General features: G+C 47.5%; 2 protein-coding genes across 8 annotated transcripts in view; both read right to left on the bottom strand.

Annotated features, from left to right (window-relative positions):
* The window catches only part of INPP5D (inositol polyphosphate-5-phosphatase D), a 53,595-nt gene extending 41,107 nt beyond the window's left edge, over nt 1-12,488 (bottom strand). For all 3 annotated transcript variants that reach the window (XM_064666710.1, XM_064666711.1, XM_064666709.1), the window contains exons 1-3: nt 12,404-12,488; nt 9,576-9,807; nt 4,690-4,753 (exon numbers count right to left, since the gene is read on the bottom strand). In XM_064666710.1, the coding sequence (XP_064522780.1) occupies nt 4,690-4,753; nt 9,576-9,709 (198 nt within the window). In that variant the 5' untranslated portion in view covers nt 9,710-9,807; nt 12,404-12,488. The remainder of the gene's footprint in view (nt 1-4,689; nt 4,754-9,575; nt 9,808-12,403) is intronic.
* Nucleotides 12,489-13,994: 1,506 nt separating this feature from the next.
* NEU2 (neuraminidase 2) overlaps nt 13,995-22,674 on the bottom strand; it is a 36,497-nt gene continuing 27,817 nt past the window's right edge. For 3 of the 5 annotated variants that reach the window (XM_064666723.1, XM_064666722.1, XM_064666724.1), the window contains 2 exons: nt 16,827-17,031; nt 13,995-15,104 (listed from right to left, as the gene is read on the bottom strand). In XM_064666723.1, the coding sequence (XP_064522793.1) occupies nt 14,166-15,104; nt 16,827-17,031 (1,144 nt within the window). In that variant the 3' untranslated portion in view covers nt 13,995-14,165. Of the gene's footprint in view, nt 15,105-16,826; nt 17,032-20,458; nt 20,561-22,674 lie in introns of those variants that run through there. The other 2 variants (XM_064666726.1, XM_064666725.1) reach the window with 2 other exon arrangements.

Below are 22,674 nucleotides of genomic sequence, written 5' to 3'. Positions count from 1 at the left end.
CTGGGAATCTCCTTATCTGACTGCAGCCTGCCAAGTTTGGCAGTTTAAGGGGGTTCTCTGGGCTCTTTAGACAACAGAGACAGGACCCACTAAGGACAGTTCAGCCCATCCAGATCAGAAACCCATTTCTTTCCTGCTGACTAGAGAGATACAACTCACCTTTGGCTACGTGACAGCTTTGACTGCACATCTAAAGTGGGGGGATGCATACTGATACACATCCTCTGATCCTGGTAAGGTCAACCAGGGATAGCTATTTAAAATTATTTTTGGTAACCCAATCCTCAGACTGGGCCAAGTTCCCCATTTGTTGGGGGGATGCTAAGATCATAAGGAATGCAGATTGGGCAGTGAAGAGGGTCATATTGAAACCTCAGCCAGCTGGATAAACGAGGTGCTTTAAGTGACAGCACAGGAAAGTAATATCTTCTGTGAATCTGGATGGCAAGAACTGACTATAGGTGCTTAGATAACAAAGACAATGTTAGTGTCTTTAGTTTGTCTCTCATGTTTAGCTTGATCTTGCGATGCCCAAGGACTCCTTTGCTGCTTCGCCCCTCTTTGCACAAACATGATTACACTCAGCTAATCCCCAAACATTCCATAACTACACATTAATTATGCCTCCCCTTTGGAGCAAGGGAAAATCATATTTGTTTTCCCAGAGAAGAAAGTGAAGTAGTCCAGCTGTGACTTACCCCCAGGCAGCAGCTCAACCACCTCAGGGGCAGTTCTTTCCAGCCTCGTGCCCTGCTCCTCGATCTCTGTGGAACTGTTATTTGCTCTCTTCCTATTCTCAGCTCTCAGTGCTTCACTACAGTGAGAGTCTGCAGGCAGCAGGGAGATCTGTGACTAATTGTTCTCAGCCTAAAGATCTCTACTGGCTCTTTCAGATCCTGTGTTTCAAGGGGTTTTCATTACTCCTACCCTCCTTCCTTAAATATGTTTTCATCAGCAGGAGGCAAGTTTGATTCATCCAAGCCATGGCTTTCTTTGCCCATATTTTGAAGTCTCAAGTAATGGAAGGAGAAAATTACTCAGTTCCAGAAAAGAAGGGGGACAGATTTCCTTTGTATGTAAAGAAAACAGTCTGTGATGGTGACCTCTACAGCCCAGTGTGCTTTGGGAGGACACCAGCTGCATTCCAGATATGGCAGGCCAGAGGGATTCCTGACCATGCTAGCTGCTGTAGAGCTGCTGCAGGTGCAGAATCCCAATGGCACATCAGACCATGCCACAAAATGCTGGAAGGACATATGCAAATATCATTTTCTTCAGCCTGAATGTGAAAAAGTGCATCTCAGAATGCAAAAATGCACACCTCCCTTTCTGCTACCAGATAATGTAACCATGCAAAAAATGACACTGAGTATCATTCCACTGGGGATGGAACTAGAAAAGAGAAAAATGAAATGGCCTCTCCAAGACTCAATGAAAAAGTGAAGCAGCTTGCAGCTTTAAAGGTGAAAAATCTCCACAAGTGGTAGAGGGAGAGCCTGTCCTGTCACATGTGCCGTGTATGTAGCTGTGACATGGGACCTCTTCTGAAGCTGCTGTCAATCATGACAAGCTCCTGACAGACAACATCCCAGCTCTGGGCAGGAAGGCAGCTTTTTTCAGGAAGGAGCACTGTGCAGGCAAAAAAAAAAAAAGGTCACATTGCACAATCAGGGCTCATAACTAATGCAGGCTGATCTCAGGATTGAGTATTGAATTTTTCCTATATAATTTTTATAAACTCAGAAATGAAAAGCACTTACCGATTGCTGTATTAATTTAACACCTGCTCTAATTCCATTGGATTAGTAGACTCCTTCCTTTTTTAATGGGATTTTTTAAAATGTCAGCACTCCATCCTATTCAACAGCTTTTATATCCTTGCACAGAAGTAATCTTTTCAAAAGTCTGATCTTGTAACACACATGAAGTAGTTTTTGTTTTATCCAAAAATCAACAGACAAGCAACCAAAAAAAGCCTGGCCCAGCTGGAACACTGTACCAAGAACAGCAGCCAACCACATGAGACTGTTTTTCCTCTGAGCCTCAATTACCACTTTCACTGTGTCCCTCTCTTGCCAGAAGAAGCCACCCCCCTTCTTCTGCCTCTCCCACAGAACTGGAATAAGGCAGCACAAAGCAGGAGGTGTTTTGTCTTCAAAACATGAGTTAACAACACACTTTATTTAGCCTACTCCTGATATTCAACCTACAGTTCCTGGCAACCCAGATTACAAAGGTATTCCACCACAGTCCCTCTGCATCCCATGACATAGGAACAAGAGAAATCCCTCACAATCACAACACAGATCCCAAGAGAATCTTAAAAATTACATGTTCATAAACCTTGATCCAGCATGAGAACTGCCCATTGCTACAGCAGAGAGAAATATGGATTTCCTGTGGCTGCAGGGCTCTGACCTGCAGACAAGTGGAACAGCCATACATGAAAACAGGCCCTTTTGTCACGGCAGAAACACTCTCAGACCCAGCACGAGCTGGGGAGTGTAGCTGGCACCCTTGTGGGCTGTACAGAGCTCCCTGGGGGCAGGGCTGGGGCCAGCCTGTGCCTCAGCACTCCCTGCAGGGCTGCACACACGGCCACAGGGCTCTCCATCAGCTTCCAAACCCCCACTGCTCTGGCACCAGTGTCCTGCCAGCAGAGGCTGCAGGCCAGGCTGCAGACAGCACTGCTCACACGACATGCCAGGGGGGCACTGAGGGACCAGGAGGGGACAGGGCTTGCCCAGGACACAAAGGGACAAAGTGTGGGGCTATCTGGCTGCCTTTGCAGGTACTCTCTGACCTACCTTTCTTCCTCTCCCACGGGGATAAACAACATAGGATCATTTCTGTGCTTGTTTTCCAAAAGACAAAGCAGCTGTCAGACTCATACTCCAAAGCCATTCAGAGTTAGGGTTCCACAATGTCCCTTCCTCACCTCAGGGCCAGGGCAAAGAGCAAGAACATCATTAGCAGTGCCAGGTTCCCACCCCAGCCCTGCCACAGAGCTGGTGTGGACATAAGTAGTTGTGCCCATTGCTGACCCTCAGGTCTCCCCCAACACTCTCCCTGCCCAGGGGAGCTTCATTTGTGAGCTCTCTGGCACAATGAGACCCTGACCCCTGCAGCTGCTCTGGGTACTGGAGCAATGATAAACAATGGATCATCTTCTGAACACATGCCACCATCACAGCACCACACCACCACAACACACCAAGACACATTATTTATGATGGTAAGGCTGGGCTAGATCAGATGATGGGGGAAAACTGAGTATTCCTACAAACAGGCTGCTGCACCCTGTGGAGCCAGATCAGAATGGCAGCTTCTTGGTTCCAGCTGCGTGCCAGCCCTGCTCCCAGCCTGCACAGGCTCCTCTGCATGGTGTTGCCCAGTGCTCTGGGAAGGTGGATGAGTTTTGGTGACCTGCCATAGTAACACATACAGACCCAGGTCAAGTCTGGCACAGTGTCCCACTGCCAGTTCCTCCTTAAAAACAGAAGTGCAAGTGAGGCAGAGGAATCTCAATGACTCTGGGGAATCCAGCTGTCGAGGCCAAGTGGGATATGGTGGCTGGCCCTGGGCAGAGTCCTCTGGAGCACAGGGCTGAGAGCCTGGAATTGGCCTGGGTGGCAATACAGCTGTGTTTGTGCAGAGTTGCATCTGAGTGGGGCTCCTAAGAACAGCTCGAGCTCCCAAAAAGTGGCTCTTGCAGAAGCCAAGCTGGATGTGTGCACCCAGGACACACAATCCACAATTCCTATCACCAACCTACAGCTGAAAGAAAGCTGCCAGCACTCTGCTGTTCTCACTAACCTGATGCCTCCAGTTTCAGATATGCTGCCTCTTACTGCAGATCTCAAAGAGAAACTGGTGACCCCAAAGCACATCAGGAAATACACGAGTGACATGGTGCATGTGAGGCATGTGAGCCACACGTGGAGTCAGTAGAAATCTGATTTCTAGTGTGGGAAGCTGGTTGTCATCTGAAATGGGAGGGAATGATTGTAGACTGACTCTGAATAGCAGGGCAGACTGGTAGCCTGGGCATTTCCTTTTAATTTTGCAGGGAATGCCCATGCAGCACTGGCTGTGCCAAGAGGATGGAGTCAGCTGCAGCCCCACTGCTGCCTAATAAACCCATGCCCAATTCTTGGGGCTGGAAGAGACCATGCCTCTCTCCCCACCCCAAGTTTCATGCTCTATATTAAGAAAACCAGAGCTGAGAGGTGGCACAGGAAGGGGAAGTGGCTCATTTAGGATACTAAAGCAGAATAGGAATAAACAGAAGGTCTGAAAGTCCTGCCCTCAATCTAGTACCTTCTGGATCCTGAGACCAGAACTCAATTTACGTTCTCTGGGTGTAGGTAAACTGTGCTGCAATTTTGGATTGAAAAGATCCACAGTGTACTGATAGGAAGTTGGCTTCAGAGGAAAAGGTATTCCATGGGCTGCACTTCTCAGTTGTATAAAACCTGTCATGTGTTAAGTGACACGTGCTGATGGCCATGGCAGGACCAGACAGAAGACTAAAATCTGCCCAGCAGTGGACTGGAGACCAGCACTGTGTTGGCCAGGGCATTAGTTTAACTCCTTGTATCCTTTTTCTCTTGGTGTTAGAATTGCTTTAAAACCCAGCAGCTGTCAGGGCCATCTTTGTGGGCCAACATAGTACACAGCAGGGCTTACCTGGACAACGAGCTTGTTTTCTTTACCAGGCAGAATTCGGTAGGTATAGACACAATTCCGGAACCTGGAACAGATCACAGGTGATGTGGTTACAACGTGTCCAGAAGGGAATCTCAGCATGGTACCCCCCCCCTGTGAGAACAGGCTTTGGGACATTCTGAGACATACAGATGGCTTCATGCACAAGAGGTTTAAACATTTCTATTGCTTTCCCTGGAGTCTGTGAACTAAAACAAGCTTGAAGTGTTCTTGGTCACTGACACATCTGCAGATGTCACTGCAGAAAGTGGTATCAGCATCAGCTCAGAGTGAGTTATTCAACTCTCATTCTGGCCAGAAAGAGAAAATACCAAATGGCTTTAGCTGTCAGTAGAGAGGGCAGCTCAGGAAGGAATGGAAAAGCAGAAAGCCAAAAGACACGGGGCCAAAATCAGCAGTGAATAAGTAAACTGAAGGGCTAGTATGTGCATTGACTTGTATTGGAAAAAACAAATAATAGATTTCAGCTAAATCTCAGTACAAGAGCTGATTGCTAGGCACATTTTCATCCACAAGTCTTAAACAGCCTAAGTGAAAACCCATCTCGCCATCCTGGTGTGGGTGCACACTGTACATGTGCATCTGTAGATCAGCCATAAAAAACACTTTGTCCCAGCTAAATTCTATTAGATTCTTATTTAAGGGGGGATGGAAGAGCCTTTTTCCCAGTGAAGGGTCACATCAGTGCACAAGAGCCCAAGTGAAGCCTGAGCAGTGTTGTAAGGTGGCAAATTTGACCTTCCTCAGCAGCTGTTGAGCTTTGGAGATCTCAGCCAAGAAGTATTGACTAAAAAGATATATTTTTACTTTTCTCCCAAGTGAACAACAATCTTTTAAGTCACCTGCAAAGCACTCTGTTAAAGCATACAATATCTCTCTGAGCCAGCAAACAGTGCTGGTTTCAACACCTTCCTCTCAAAAGAAAGAACAGAATCCGCTTTCAGAGCTTCCCTGGCTGTAACAGAAACTCTGCATTACCTGTGGAATTGTCACAAAATGTGGCCTGAGGTCAGCCCCCCCACTGGGGAGATCAGGCAGATTGATAAAACATCCTAATCTCTTTTACAGTTGTATCGTGAGTCTGTTCATCACATGCCTTTGAGAATCATTCCATGCAGGAGAGAGAAGAGGTTGCCAGGATTTTAGGCAGCTTTGTACAAGGAGTCACAAAGACATTGGAAATGCAAATAAATTACTCATAGATCATAGCTGAGCTTTTCCAGGGTGTCTGGAGAATTTGGTCGTGCACACACATGAACGTGCATCTTTTGATGGCATTAATGCAAAGGACACGGAAGAATTCAAACTGCTCCCAGAGCTCATTTCACAGGCACCTGTTCATTCACACATCTGGGACAGGGCTGGCAGTCCCAGACATGATCCCCAACTGCTGTGGGCAGCCACAGCACTGCTAGTGTCACCAATCCCAGGGCAATCAACGCCAGATGAGGATATGCCCCAAGAAAGGGTATGGGGTTTGTTTTTATCTGTCAGTGCAGCTCTCTTACACCATTTCCTCCTGCTGATATGCAAACAGGGCTAAGCAGAACTGCTCATGCAGCTCATGAGAGACAATTTGTGTGTGTGGAGATTATGAAACTGATAAACGAACCAGCTCAATGGCTCTTGGGTCACAGCAGGACCCTCGTGTTGCCTCCACAGAAAGTGCCTCATCACACAGAGTTCACCTTGTAAAGTGCTTTGTGCTGAGGACAGGTGAGATCAGTGGAAGAACAAGGAAGGAAGGGCAGTTGGATGAGACAGGTGCAGAGAGGAGCACTTCCTGGGATCAAAAGCAGGAATCCTTTTTAGCAGTCTTCTAATTTACTGCATGTGGATGAAGAAGACTGGGACTCTTACTTCATTTTTACCCTTAGGCTTTCTCTCCTTGGCATCCTGATTGTCAAGTTGTGTGATCCCAATTACCACCACATTCCAGGTCCTCCCTAAAAACTGGGTTGAGTTCAGAATTGCTTAACCATTGTTCAGGCTGTCCATGTGGAAGGTAAATAAAACATCAGCCCCAGTTTAAACAGGTCTCCAAGTACTTTTTCGTCTCTCTGTCCTCTCAATCAAGCAGAGGAGGAAAGGGGACAAGGCTGGTATTTGCTCTTTCCTCTCCTGCTGTGTGTTTTTATGTGCAGGTGATGACCTGCATATTGGGAGTGCCTGGAGATCCTACACAGGGCTGCCATGGCAGACATGGTGCTAAGTGCACCGTGGGAGAGGCAGGGGAGCTGGACATGGCATCTCACAGGCGCTGAGAGGGGTCCCAAAGCTGCAGCTAGCCCTTGAGGGTCATCTCTAAAGAGTTGTTAATCCTGCAGTCATCCATGGATGATCCACCAGCAGAAGATCCCCTGGAGGAATGGTACCAGTTCAGCTGCAGGGAACACTAAGCAGGCTCTTTCGGATTTCAGGATCCAGGCATTCCCCTCCAGGTGAGTTAAAGAGCCCATTTCTTGTCAATAAACTGGCAGATCACATGGTGCAGGCACAGAGAAAGGAGGAGGAAAAGGGCTTTGCTTCTTGCCTTTTATGGGGCAGTGTGACCATGGGCCAGCAGTGCAGGGGAGGAGCGTTCCCCAGCCTTTCACTCCCCAAGTTAGAAGCTGCTGCTCTAAGTTTCAGAAGAAGAGGGGAGGCACTCTTAAAGGCCCTGCAAATACATATCCCTTACTTGTCTATATTTATACAAATCCTGTTTTCCTCTGTTTATTGAAGTAGCTCTTCAATAAAATCACTATTTCATTCTGTGACATTCTAATAATAAGTGTTTTGCTGGTTTTCAGTTGATCTGCCCAATAAATATAAGAGCTTTGTAGAATATGACATTTCTTTTTCAGAGGAAATTTCATGGTTTTTGTTTTCCTTATCTATACACAGTTGATACTTTCTCCCTTTCAAAATAATTCTATTTTTGTGGAAACAATTTTGCTGTCAGCTTTCAAGTCCCCTCATTCTTTGTCCCCAGCCTCTCTGTTTTTTAAACAGAAGTAACTGAATAGCCCAAACCTCAAACACCTCCCAGTCATTAACACAGCTGAAATTGATATATTCCTGAGGAAGTTTTCAGCTTCAGCAAAGCTGCCCATTTTATGGAGAAGACATTCAGAGGGAAAGACTTATTCGCCACGTTTAACTCTTTCTCTCCACAAACTAACTACAAACCAGCATAAGCTGAAGGCTTGTTAGGTTGTTTGACAGCAGTTTGTGTGAAATTTCTGCCATCACTTCACACCTCAGCTCCAGCTGCTCTTGCCTGGTGAGGCTGTGTGCTCCCCAGTTCTTTAATCACCACCTCAGAATGGATTTCAGAAAATAACCTTTGGCTCACGGTTCAGAAAATCCTGGTCATTATATTGTTTCTATTTCCTGATCCCATGTCTCTCAAGTCACAAAAGGCTTTCAAAATCGGCTGCATAAACATCTACAATGGAAAAATTTATGCAAATGCATGTTTAGCATTTTTGCAGCACCTTCCCTTACTATAATCCCCACCACTGCTCAGTAAAAACGTTTTGTGTACAACTAGTTACAAGTCATGTCAATGGGGCCATACTAAAATTGCTCAATGGAAGCAACAGTCTGTTCTAGTAAAGTGTTCCCTGACTGGCAGCTTGGGCCCTTGGCCAGTGATGATGATTGTCTCTCCTGCCTCCTGCTTGGCCTGCCTATTCGTCTGCAGCTGGCCTTCTTTCTCTGCTCCCTCCAGAAAGACAAAACTCTTCCCTGTGTTGTTACAAGCACCTGAACAGGCAGGTACAAAGGCTTTCTGGATCTTGAAAACACCCCCATGACCCAGCCACCACTGTGGCAGTCCAACACCTATGCTCACAGGGCAGTTATCCAGCCCCAGGCTCCTCTGCACATGAATCCTCTGCTGCAGACGGTGCTGTCAGCAGAAGTTTGACCTCAGAGGCAAGCAGTTAGAACAGAGTTATAAACAGCAGCACCACGTTCACCACTACAAGAAATATACTTTGAGAAGGAAAAGGAGAAACCTGTGTAATTTAATGTGGGGTAAGGATGCAATGAGTTTTATTGATCTGCTGTGCGGTGGCAGCAAAGAGGATCTGACGGGCAGAACAGGGTCCCAAGGGGGTTCTCTTCATCTCTCCTAAGCAGGGAGCAACTGTCTTATCTCTCTAATGCAAAGTCAAACACCTCAGATTTTACCTACTGACTTTACTCTCCTCTGGCCCCTGCTCTCCTGCCTCCAGGAATAACACCTGCCCCTCATAAACCCAAGGCAGGAGGCCTTGCTCTCTGGTCTCCCAGAATGGGGGAGTCAGGGCTACCAGCATTTCTCTCCCTGTTTCCCACATGAAACATTTACCCCATGAGCCACATTAATGATGCAGGTAGAATCACTGCTGTGCCAGGTGCACCATGCACAGCTTCAGGAACTATTTCAGCTTTTGTTGAATGGGACACAGTACAAGCAGGTGGGTCAAACACACACTGAAGGCAAGAAAAGTGCCTGGGAGGGTACCAAGCTCAGTACTGGAGTTGTTCAAGGTAAATACCTGACCCAAGTTGTTAAGAGGGGCCAAAAGTTCAAGGTGCTATTTTCTCTCAGAGCACAGCTGCAGTGCCTTTGATTATTCTCTCCTTTTGAATCGGGCGCAAGGGCAGCGTGAGCGGTACAGCAGTAAGTGATATGGGTTCGTCCAGCCTGGCTCTGATCCCAACCCTTCCTTGCCCCATGGCCCAGTCAGGTGCTCTGGTGTGGGCTGCATGTTCCCCGTGGGTCCAGCGGCTGTTTGCCCATGTGGGGGGCGCAGGGGTGCCCCTGCCCGAGCAGGGTCAGCGGGTGCGGGGGCGCGGGCGGACGCCGTACTTACAGCACGCAGAGCGCGTACGCCGAGGCAATGGACTCGCTGGCCCGCACGAGGAAGCTGCCATCCTTGCCTACTTTGGAGAGCAGGTCTTCAGCCCTGGAGCGAGTGATGTTGCCGTGGTACCAGCACTGATCCATCGCTGGAGCTGGAGGAAACCTGAATTCCAGTCCAGGAGCTGCCAGAGCTGCCTGTGTGTCTGTGTGTAACGATCAGCCAGCTTCAGCTCACCAGCTTCCTGTTTCAATAGCACAGAGAGGGAAAGGAAACTCAGCCACGGACAACTTCCTCAACTCAAACAGCTCAGAGAGTGAGCGTGACATGTTCCTGCAGCCCCCGCTCTCCTCTTCATGCTGCAGCTGAAGTGACTTGCAAGCCCATGCTCCCTGCCTTTCCCGCCCCCTTCATGTCAGAAAGTCCCAGCTGGGCATCTCTTCTGCTCCCTCACAGATTCAGTCCCCCAGGCTTTGGTGGCCTGCTGTCCCATTTACGATCTCTTGTCAGACCCTGTGAGTTTTCACCTTTTTCCGTCTGTCTGTCCTACCCGCTACAGGGCTCCAAGGGCAATAAATAAATCTCTGATCAGAAACACACTGTGCATTAGGATACCTAGCACTGACTGCCCCATTCCTGCCTTGACTAGTCCTCATAGGTAGTTAGGTGTGAGGAGGGGACTTCAAAGAACTGAACAGAATAAAATTACGATGCACGTTTCCACGCACAGCAGACTGAGAGGCTGATCTGCACTGGGGATTCGTGACCAAAGCTCCCTGTCAGCTACTGTGAGATGAATTCAAAGATCTTTCCTACTCTAAATCCCCAAAGGTGGGATGGAGCAAAGCTGTGTCTGGCAACCTGCGTCAGAGAGGGAAGAACTGGAGTTTTCACTTCCCTTTTCTTGGTGTGTACATCTGTCCCTCAGCTGTGCTGGGTGGCTGCTCAGTGCTGCATCTCCAAGGCACAGCACAGGGGACACGTTTGCAGCCAGCCAGGACATTGCTACAGGGGCACTGCCTGTGAGGGAAAATTGGTTGCTTTTTCTGTTCCTCCAACCACTCTGCCTTGGAAGGCAGCATTTCTGCACATCCACATTTGAGCTATACCTAAAAGCAGCAGCTGAGCTCAGACTCTGACTTGCAAGTTCCCAGGTAAGACATAGATCCTCCTAACCCTATGCAAACCTTGCTTTACAGAGCCAGGAGAAGTACTAGAACCACAGTACCTGGATCATGGACATAGCAAGGACAGCAAGGCAGGAGAGAGCAGACTGTCATTGCATAGGGAGAGGCTAGAATTTGTGGGTATGGAGAGAGAGTGAACCGGCACAACCCAGCATTCATTCCTGCAGGCCTTCCTGGTGCTTTCAGTTCTCCAGACACCTGCCCTGCAGTGTCCAGCTTAACCTCTGCCTCTGAGATGAGGCTGTGGGCACCAGCAGCTCAGAGCTGTGTGGCCAGAACAGCGCCCTGCTAAACGAGCAGAACTGCACCGTGCAGGGCTTCCTGACCACGCTGAGCAAGCACTGTCTGCAGACCAAAATTAGCTCAGCTGGACCCGACCCTCAGCTTAGCCCAGATCCACACAGGGCTCCAGGAGACAAACTGCCATGGATTCAGGAGCCTAAATGCAGTCAGGTGCTGATTGCCATGAAGTGGCTGTGCATGGGCAGTGGCTGTAAGCTACAGAGGGGTTACAAACCCTGCTCTCCCCACTGGGAGGAGTGTCTGCACATGGCAAAGGAACCGTGCAGCTCCTCCTCCCTGCCTGCCCACAGACCACTGCTAACCTCACCTGCACCAACTGCCTGGGATTTCTGGCACCTCCAGTAGCTTCTCTGGAGCACAGCTGCAGCAGGAGGCAGAACAGCTCTGAATGTTAAACCACTGCTTGGCCTCACAGTGCTCTCCATGCAATGGACACATATCTGGATGCAGAGTGGACAGAGCTGCTAATCACCCCAGGAGTTTTGCTGGAATGAAACTGTGTTTGGAAAGCTTCTCCTGATCTTCTGCAAGCTAAACAAGGTAGCAGGTACAACTCCTGGTTAGACATCTAATTAGCTGTTAGACAGACTACTTAGGTCTATACTTAATTCCTATCCACCCCTCCACCAACTTCAGTTTTTAGCTGCTATTTCCTTCAAATCCCTTGTCCAGCCACACACAACTCCTTTACTTTGAGACATTAACAAGGCGAAGGGATCCAAATACATGTGATGATTGTGGGAATTGGATGTGCAGGCTGGTTTCTGTGAGTATTTCTTAGTTGTAAAAGAAAGCACAATACAGCTCCAGCTGCTCAAAAGGTGAATCCCAATCCCCTAACATAAACAGCTCTGTGGTCCCTAATGGCTCGTTAGCCTTGAAATAATACCCCATCTCTCAGACACTGCAATAAACTGGTTTTTCTACAGATGTAGTAGTATTGTACCAGCTGGCTGTCAACTCACCAGCCTGTCCAGAACCAGTAAATAAATACTGTCATCATTCAAGATGTACACTGGTCACACAACCCCCCACGTGTAGCCAGACTGTCCACTCTGCATCATCATGGGAACTGCCAGGCATGACCAGATAAAAACTTCTTAAATATGCATTTCCATGTCATGAAACAAAAGTATTCCATAGTACCTGATGAGGAGGTTAAATCTATAGGACAGCAGGTAGCTTTGCTGAGGTCTAAATATACCAGTACCTGATTAGGCATCAGTGACAGGCTATTGGCCACAAAGGTGCATTTAGGCTCTGGCCTACATCTGAAGAGCACATGAGTAATACCCACAAAGTACTGGCTACCTGAGCCACTCTGCTATGCCAGCCCAGCATGTTACTGACCTGCTGCTTGGGAAGGGCTTGGCAAATTACAGGTTATCTGTGAAGGTCATGAGATCTCATTTCTCTCTTGGTACCTGCAGCCTCCAGGTGCCCTGAAACAAATTCAGATAGTGAGAAAAATCAGGGCCCCTTCTCCCACCACCCCTGAAAGCTGCCAGCAGTAAAAGTACAGGGTAGGGGCACTGAGCAAACAGGGACCTGCAGACCTGAGCAGTGACAGTGCCAAGGATCCTATGGGATCCTAGTGTTTCTCCAAGGGGATGTGTTCTGAGAGCGCTCTGGAAAGCAGGTGTTATTCTGCACCAATAGAGCAAACAAACATATTTTCCTTGCAGCCATTCCACATGTGCACACACACAGGATACAGCACCCAGCAAACAAGCACAGACTGGTTCATAAAGCAGAATTTTGTCCAGAGGCATAGGTAACACTAGCTCCACCTGCTCTGACATGTCTCCTTTGGTACCCATTCATTTCTGGTGGGTCCCTTGTCTGCTCTCTGTATAAAGCCTCCTTTCAAACCATACCAGAGCCTCAGAAATAGTGTCTCTCTAACCAAAACTAGAATGGTTTCCTTCAGAAATCTGCTGAAAATCTGCCTATGTTGGAAAGCCTTCCAGTTTGAGTGTTCTCGTGCTGCTCTGGGCTTGGTCAGGTCCCCTCCCTCTGACACAGGTGCTTTTTTACTGGAAGGGGGGCAATGTTATTTGTTTGACATACTGCCTCATATGACAGTAATACTCTGTAATAAAAAGACATGGGGTTGCCAGCGACAGAAGCAGTAGCTGCATGGATCATACTTGTGTTAGAAAGACCAGCAAGCATTTCCCCTCCTGACTCTAAATTGGGAGCTCCCTCTGCAGACCTGTCCTGATCCTGCAGTTCCAATAGAGGCAAAATGCCATTTCGGCCACTTGTCCTGTCCCCAGATGTGGAAGAGTCCTGGTGTCCTCCATGACCCCTACTGCCACTGCCCAGGGAGAGGGAGCAGCTAGAGCACACAAGGCTCTGGTTTTCCTACAGAGAAACTGCAGCTTGTCAGTGCAGTGTAAGCAAAAGGGCAAGCAAGCAAGGACATGGCATGGGAAGTAAGAAGAAGGTTCAGTTTGACAGAAGTCCCTGGGGTGCCTGGGAACTCAGCAAGGCAACCCCAAACGAACTGCAGAAGTGGGCAAGGAATATCCCCAGAGCAAGACATCACACAGCCTTGCTGAAATAAGGAGCCAGCAAGCCCTGAAAGTTAGAGGTGCCACATTCCTACACTGTCTGCGAGAAGCAGTACTCCTAAGCAGAGCCAAAGCAGTGTCCTGAAGAAGGTGACACCAGATATAGGGCAGTAAGCCCAGTGCCCTCTCTAGAACTTTCTCCACAACTTACTAAATACCACTCAGCATAAAACTGCTGCCATCTGTTCCCAGGCAGTCCCTGGGAACACTGTCAGCAGCGTTACATCGATCCAGTCTATCGGAGACCTCAAGGTGAGAAGCCCCATACAAAGGTCACACTTGGTTTGGGCACGGGATGTGTAAAAAGGCAGCCAAAGGGAAAGGCAAAAAGGGAGAACAGACAACAGAAAACAAACCCAAACACATTAAGTTGTATTACATTTAATAGACTTCATAATCTACAGACGCCGCAAGCCAACGCCAAACTAAGTGTGCAGCAGGAGTACAAAAAACCTCCTGCTCAAAGATGAGAAGTGACAGTGAAAAGTATCAGCAAAGGTGGTGTTTGGAGGGATGCTGGTGGAAAGGCTTGAGGCTCAGAGCTCTGAGGGAAAGGCTTGCTTCAAGGTGAACATGACAAAGATCATCTCTTCGCACTGCCGGCGGGTCCCATATTCAAAGAGGCAGGAGAACAAGGGTGAGCCATCGGGTCCAACACCCATGTACTGCAGATCCGAATAAGCACACAGGCCCCTGAAGAGGATGCTAGGTTTTGTCCAGTGTGCTGGATTTAAAGGGCTTTTGTTGAGGTAAATTCCTAAATCTTTTCGACCCTTTGGGTCTGTAGGGTGAGCATAGAGTAACCAACTGTCTTGGCACCTGGCATCAGGGGGAGGTGGAAAGGCAGTAACACTTCCATGGCATCCAAAGGGAGGTTCCACTAGCATTTCAACCCGCTGGCCTCCCTCGAAGTCCAGCCCATGGTTGTAGCTGACAGCCTGGATTCGGGCTCCCCTGGTGCTCCTCGCGTTGCAGTACAGGACCTTCCTGCCACAGGTGTGCACCTCCGCTACCTGGCACTCCACCGCGCTCTCCTCGCCCACGAAGTTGCCCAGCTCCCACGTTGTGCCGTGGTCAGAGCTGATGAAGCAGAAGGCATGAGGGGTGGGGTGCTGCTTAGGGTCCAAGATACGATAGGCATAGGCGGGAATCACCAGGCTCCGGGCCTCGTTGAGCAGCTGTAACCCGTGACCCGGCCCCACCGCAAACGTGGCCCAGTTCTTGTACTCGGTCCTGATGGTGCCGTCGGTGACATCCTGGGCAGCGCTCCAGGTGCGCCCCTGGTCCATGCTGGTGACGTAGCAGAGGCGTACCAGGTTAATCTTTGTCCTGAGCTGATGCTGCTCGGAGATCTTTCCTGGGACAGCTATGAAGAACAGGATCAGCTTCCCGGAGACCTCATCGTAAACCGGGCAGGGGTTCATAGATCGGTGGTCTTTCAGCTGTGCAGTGAAAAGGGTCTCCATGTTATTCCACTGCCAGGGCCCACGTGAAGGGAGACAAGAATGAAACACACCATTACAAACAGATCCAAGTTAGAGTGCAAGGATGCCTGGACAAAAGTTACAGAAAAGCACGGGAAGAACAGAAGAGAAGCAGGTTAGTGGATAGAGCAAGAAATGGGAAAACAGTAATCTGGCATCACCAAAGGTAAATGAAAATTCTTTGGATGACACAAAGCACATGCACATCACCAAGCAGGTGGGTTATGTCCCTTTTAATTACTACTCCCTGAGGAGCTGACAGCTCCATACCTCAATGCAGCTGGTGACTGATGACACAGTCTGGAAAGCTACAGGAGCTGAATTGTCAGAAATTCTCACAAATACATATTTGGCACAGACGTGCCCAGTGGTCAAAGTGTGCTGGTACAGACACTGTGCTGTGTCAGTGCTTCTTAAGAGGCCACAGAGGTACCCGAGCCCTTTGCAAGTATCCTGGATGCTGACAAATTCCTTTCCATCCAAACTCCTATTCCTCCACTGTGATCCATGTGGGAATGGGCATCCCAGCCTACACTGAGGACCCTCGCTGGGCTGACTGCATGGCTTTCCATGCTCTGGTATGGAGATTTGGGCCCTGAGCTGTCCGAGTCAGAAAAGAGCAGGTATAACTACCCTGCAAGCCCTGTCTTTCTTTAAATGAATAGCACCTAACACCATCACATTTCTAACACTAACATTGCTATTAGAAAATTATGCCTAAATAGTGTTATGGGCTTTGTAAAAGAAGCAGTGGTTTCCAGTAAAATTATACTAATTCGCTTTTCTGCCCTGAGTTGCTGATTACCCTTTTTGATCATGTTTTCTCTTTGTCTATTCAGCCTATATTAACTTTTCTTGAATATTTAATATTTCCATTTTAAGAAAATCTAACATGTGAACACAAATGACTAAGTTTATGACCAACTGAGCCCTACTTAACTGAATTACAAAGAGTTACACAAGATGCAACCTGAATGGTCTGATACTGCAGATGTGCTCAGAGGCTGCTTCTGCAAGGCAGAATCCAGCTCTTAGGAGTGTATAATCAAAGACAACTAATGAAGGTTTGGAACACAAAAATATAATTACTTTTTTTCCCCCCAACACATTTATGCCTTTGCAAATGCAAACAAATTACTATAAATAGAATATCCACCACCCCCAGCCACCCAGCAGGATAACTGTTAATAATAACTGGTAGGTTAATAAAGTAGCCAATTCCCTGGCACCAACACACCAGACAACGCTCTTTTGCGTGGGGAGACTTGCTGTTCTCAATTGTTTTTTAAACCAGAAATTAGTATTAAGATGATGAATTAAAAACAAAAAAAATAGTAACTGATAGCTAATTTACTTCTCCTTGTCCTTGTGCCACTCCCCATTTCTGCCTCTCCTCCACATCTTGGCTGCCACAACAGGACTTTTGTTTCCTCTCTCTGTCTGCATCCCCATCCCCAGTGATGGGTCCAAAGCCTCTCCTGGAGTATCTGCTGTACCTGCCCCCTGTTAGACCCCCAACAGCTGCCCGGTCACAGAATTGAATCCCAGCAGTTTTAGCAACACGTGCATTATTTAGTGGCAGATTTGTCTCCTGTAACTGGGGAGGAGAAGCTGCCCTGTCCCTCCAGCAAGAGGGCAAATCCCCTGCAGTGCTGTGGAGCCATGTGAGCAGCACGGGTGGGCGGTGCCCCCGCTCCCTCCCCGCACCGGTACCTGGACGTGGTGCGTGCTGGGGTCGTACACGCCCCTGCGCATCGCTATGAGCTTGGCGTGTTCGTCCACCACATCCTCCCGCTCCTCAGCAAACGCCAGGATCATGCTGAACCGGGGCAGGTAGAGCAGGGCTGGAATGCGATAGCTCCAGGTACCGTTCCGGAACAACGTCTCTTGCTCCAAGACAGGGAACGAAGCCATTGTGCTGGAGGGAAGACAAAGCACATTGCATTTTGTCCCAGCAAAATGGGATGGGGCGCTGCTTTTTGCTCTCCTTGCTCAGTGGGGCCTGTCCTGCGTTGAAACAATTTCTGCTGCTTTCAGCTCTGTCTTTTTCTTCTGCTTTTCCAAAGAGAACCTGTATGTAGCAGAGTAGCTGGAACTGAGGCCAGACTTACCCCAGGAGCAGCCTGGTTGATATGGCTGGAGTGTTGCAAGGCAAGTGCACTAAATACAGTTAATAAAAAAGCTGTGCTTTGTTTTGGCTTTTTAATTAAATTCACAGGCCAGGACTTCTGTGGGTTTACTCTGTAATTCAGAAGACTGTTGATAATAAGACATTGTAGTACTTGCCCTCAGAAGACCATTAACGTCTCTGGTGATGGTGTATCCAAAACCTGGCACAGAACTTCTGCTTTGCTAAATATGAGTTTAAAATTTCATATAAATGACACACTGAGGCAATCCCTGACCTCAGCTGTGCCCCAGCTTGGGGATGACAAGCACTGAGCACGAATAAAGAAAGGAAGAGAACTTCCCTCCTTCCATAAGAATAAAGAACAGTCTGAATGGTGTCCCATAGCTTTGGGTGGCACTTCTGACCAGGTGAAAACCTTGTTCTCTTTACAGTGACTTAAAAGCAACGTTATGAAGGAAAGCAAACATGAGGGAGAATTTAAGGAAGCTGCCTCTGTGTACCTGGTCTGTGCTATGCCCCACACAGTTTCTGTTCCTCTCCCAAGACCCACTCGGCCCACTGTCCTCTTGCACTGAGCTCCTCCTGTGGCAAAAACCCGGTGGGCTTGAGGGAATTATCTCTGAGCGGATGGGGGCAAAAATAAGGAAAAAAAAAAAGAAAAAGAGAGAAGGAAAATACATGTCTCTGACATGATACACCAGAAACTGAAGGCTTGGATATCCCTTGCTCAGCAGGGAAGGGGAGAAGGAAAAAAAAAGAAAAATAAATATTAAAAAAAATCAAGCCTTAGATCTCTGACGCATCGAGTGGGTAGGATGGCAGGGAGAAGATGACAATACACTATGAGTAAGAAATTCAAATGCCTCCTACCTCAGCTGAGGCAAGACTTGCTGCACTCTTCATTGAGGATTCTCCTATTTATCCAAGTCTTGGAAAGTGCTATAGTAGCTATTGGACATGGATCAGATCCTCGTGTTTTTGAAGGCTCCCTTGATAATTCAGGACCAGCTGTGGAGGCAGCTGCAGAGTGCATGTACCTACCTGGAGAATAGTTTGCACTCTTCCATGTTTAAGAGGAAAGCTTGTATTAGCCAGTGTAACTAACCTTGACTAGGTCCACAGTTTGTTTAAATTGTTTTGTTTTGCAGTGCTGATTCCTGAGTTAGGACAGCACAGATAGGCTGAGTTCATCCTCCTCAGACAGCACCATCACATTACACTCTCTCCAGATCCATAGCCAGACAGGGAATGTTTCCTTGCTTTCGCCTTGCAGCTGCCATAAATACCAGTGAGATCTCTGAACTCACAGCGTTGCTCAGAAGGGTCTGAACTGTACTGTTTGAGCTAAAGCGACCTGTACAGACCCCAGCCCCACAGCCCCACTGCCACTCAGATCCAAAGCCACTGCAGAGGGAAGTCCATCTCCCAGGAGCAGCTGCTCCCTCCTCACTGTCACCAACTGTCACCTCACCACTGCTGTACTAAAGGTTTCCAGAACTAGATCCCAGCTATCCAGGCAGTAACATGAAGGAAGCAGGAAGACCTTCCTAGAACAAATAGCTGTGCTGTTCACTACTTCCCAGCATGGCTGTGGCTATTTATACAGCCCACAGCCGTGGCTGTGTGCTCATGGCTCCTGAAACAGAACTCACCAGCGTGCTTCCAGACTATTTAAAGGGAGATTATTTAAAGGGAATTAGTCAGCCTGTCTAGTGCAGCACAGGTTCCCTGGCGTTCCTGCTCGTGGTACTGCAGTCTGCTGTTCTGATACTGCAGTTCTGCTTCAGGGCAGAGCAAGAGGGAAGGAAAAGAACCAAAAAAAAATATAAAGGAGAGGTAGAAGAGAAAGAGATCTGGGCCATGAAGCCCTTGATGGAAATCCAGACCAGTGCCACAGGAGGCCGTGCTGCACCTGAGTCCCTCCCACGTGAGCCTGTCACCTGCAGACACCTCTGCCCACACTCTCAACCCTCCATGTCAATGTGAGTGTCACAACACTCTTCCCCTTATTGCCAAAAGGGGATTGAGGAACTCACTGAACTGGGAATAGCTGCCATAGAAACAAGCCTGAGGCTCCTGGACACAGCACCCACAACTATAATCAAGGAAAATACTGGAACCAAGTGACTTCTCCATCTATCCAGAGACTAAAGAGAGGTATGTGTGAGTGTGTGTATATACACACATATACACACACTTGTATATGTGCTCCCTACACACAGTGTGGCTCTTATGGCTGGATGCATGTATATACACACTGTGTATCCATCTGCAGAGAAACTCTTCCATCCTTTTTTAAACACAGTTAAAGTCAGTATTCAGCTTCTTCTGCCTTCTGCCTCGTGGATCCTCAAGCAGAGATTGAGTCATAACAGTTTGAGTTTCACACAGAATCCAAAATGCAGGATCTTTAAATAAACTTAAAGTTCTTAATATTTATATATTAAAGAAAAAAATAGTGCTGGCTTTAGTTACTTCTCCAGCCAACTGAAAGGAATTGATTTTTCTCTTGACCTCTACCCATTTTCAAAGGCAAACCCACTAACTAGACCCTCCTGAATAAAAGAGAAGTAAAATTGGCAAATTGTTGACAGGACAGCCACAGGAAGAATGTTCCAAAGTTCATCCTCCAGCACTGCAGGAATTCAAATCAGACACACCAGTCCCTCCAAGGCTAAATTGCCAGAGGATGCACATGTCCATGATGCTACTCTGCTCCTAAACCCTACTGAAATAGCACTGCCTGGCCTGCAAGGAAGAAGAGAGTATTGCAGGCAGCACGACCCAAGGACAATGGCAAAGTTTGTAGATCACAGCAGCATCTTTTGAAATACCAAGAGCTATAACTGGGGAAAAAAAAAAAAAAGCTAAACTTCTGGAACACAAAGGCCTGAAACACAAGTAGGAGACTGGAGAGCTGTACACAAGAAGATAAAAATTGCTCAGATCTGCATCAACTCAATGACCCTGGAGAGAAGAGTTAGCTGTACTTTTTTGAGGTAAAAGAGTGAGAAAGGTAAGTTTTTCCTAGGAGAAAAGAACATAGCTCCTCACCTCCTCCCAGATGAGAGAGGTGCTGGTGAGGAGAAGGGAAATTTATCTTGTAGTCATTAAGCCAATATTCCCTTCGTCATTTTGGTATTTACTGGAGTGTTTAATTCATTTCCCAGGCTTATCCCTGCCAAGTGTCCGGTTCAGGGAGAATGATGTTTACCTGCAATTCCTCTCCAAGGCACAAGGGAAGCTGCTGCACCGAGATCCAGTACCTCACCTCCGGGCAGGACCAGGCAGACAGGGAAAGACGAGCACAGTGCAAACACTAAGAGAAGGGGGAGTTAAACCGGAGGAAGCCATTACTCATAGTTTGCAAGTTGCACAGCTGTAATGATTTCCAAAGCAGAGACTGTTTCCAGCACACCAGAAGAGTCAAAAAAAATAACAGTTGTCAACAAATGAATCTGTGCTGGATCTCATGCCTGGAAGGAGCCCAAGTGGCGGTAAGGGATAGGTGCTGGCAGACTCCAGGAGAGGGTACTTGTTCCTTCCTCATCTGTCCTTCAGGGCAGCTCACATGGACTTTATAGAGCAGGATGAGCCCTTGCATGTTTATTTGCTTTACCCTTCTCCAAGTGACTAAAAACGGTAACATTTCCACTGGCCTCAGCTTCTGTACAGACCTGTTCTTAACATGTTCAGATCCAAGCTGAAATGACAGCGTGTCTTTAAAAACAAACCAGCAGAGATGAGGTAATAGGCTGAACTCTATCCCTTGGTCTCCATCAGAGAGCTCCACACTCTGTGCAGCAGGCAGCTTGTTCTTGAATGATTTTAGATAGGTCCCAAAAAAACAGACAACCCATTCAGGGAGGGGTTGGGGGGAAAAACACAAACAATAAACCCAGGCAGAGCCAAATACAAAACCCAACTAAAACTCTGCTTTGCAAGGTAAGCATAAGAATCCAAGATAAGTTGTTCTGTACTCAACATCAGACCTGGATTTACAGTGTTTTCTAAATGTGTAAAGCATTTCAACTAATGCTGAAACACATTCTCTGTTTCACTTAAAGGAAAATAAGGGATATTGCATAGAGGGCTCCCAGGAGTAGCCATGTTCCAGTTGTATAGGACTAAGAAACAGAAGACCTGGGTTGCTTCTCGAATCCTTGCTCCACAGGGTATTCCTGTGTGGAGGCCCTTCCTCCCTGCTGAACAGCCTGGCTGTGCCTGTTTCTGCCACAGCCCAGCACTAGAGTGCTCCATCCCCAGCCTGCTTGTGCCCTTAGACCAGATCCCACACTAAATCTAGGCTGTAGAAATTCATAACACGTTTATTTAGTCCAATAAATCACCCTCAATGTAAAGTCAGAAAGACCTTATCAGTGAAACTGTCAAACAATAAACCTTAAACAAACTAAACCATTCAGAATTCAAAACTGAAAAAGACACAAAACTGGAATTACATTAACCCAGCAGCCAATTGGATTTAACTTTTTAACCACACTAGAAACAGAAAGTTTCTCTTGTGGTAAAAACTTCATACCACATTTACATGGGGATTTTCAGGCTCCCCACTACATGGTTTCCTAAACAATCGACCAAGTTCTGTTTTCAAACTGCTGTGGCTCAGGCTGGCAGTAGCTCCTGTGCCCTAGAGTGGAGGTTTTCTTAGCAATAGGGAGGAATTACATGAAGCAGTAGTATTTTTCTTAAAATATGTTTTGTGGAGGAATACACAAACTGCACTCCTACTTGAACCTCCAAAATGTTGTATTTACCTTTTTCGTTTCTAGCAACGTCCCTGTTATGAAAAACTTTGTTTGTTTGTTTGTTTGTTTTTAAAAGAAAAGAAAAAAAGAAAAATAAATACCTTTTTCACTCTGTGTCTCCTGGAAGTCACGTCAAAAGGAAATAAAAACAAACCACCAGAACCAAAAAGCACTCCTATTGGAGTAGATAAAAGGGAGGCTCACCACGCTCTTACCAACTATCTCCAACCTGCAAAATTATTTATGTTGGCAGCAATGTCAGCTGTCTTGGATCCCCAAGAAAACCAGGAGCTGGCATGTATACACAAGCTGACATTTAAATAGCAAACCTGCTTTGCATATAAGGGGTGGCTCCACGTGAGCTGGACAAACAATAGGGAAGGACTTTTACATTATCATAGTAATTAAGCAGCATATTTCTACCTGCATGGGTTGACAGCGCTGTGGAGCAGCTGCTGTTCCAGATGGTCATACAGTTCCCGTGCTGTCTTATTTCTTGGACCTCTTCTGCCCTGGGGCTGAGGACAGGAAAGTCCCTCTGGTCCCAGTGCTTCCTCTCAGAGTGATCCTGACCTCTGGGAAAGTTTGCCAAAAGACCTCACAAAAGTGTTACAACCAGGAGGTGACAGTGCTGTGATAATCCAGCATTGCTCTCCTGGCTCCC

This window comes from Pseudopipra pipra, chromosome 10 (assembly GCF_036250125.1).
Source record: "Pseudopipra pipra isolate bDixPip1 chromosome 10, bDixPip1.hap1, whole genome shotgun sequence".
Classification (NCBI taxonomy): Eukaryota; Metazoa; Chordata; class Aves; order Passeriformes; family Pipridae; genus Pseudopipra; species Pseudopipra pipra.
This window is presented reverse-complemented; position numbering and strand designations above follow the sequence as displayed.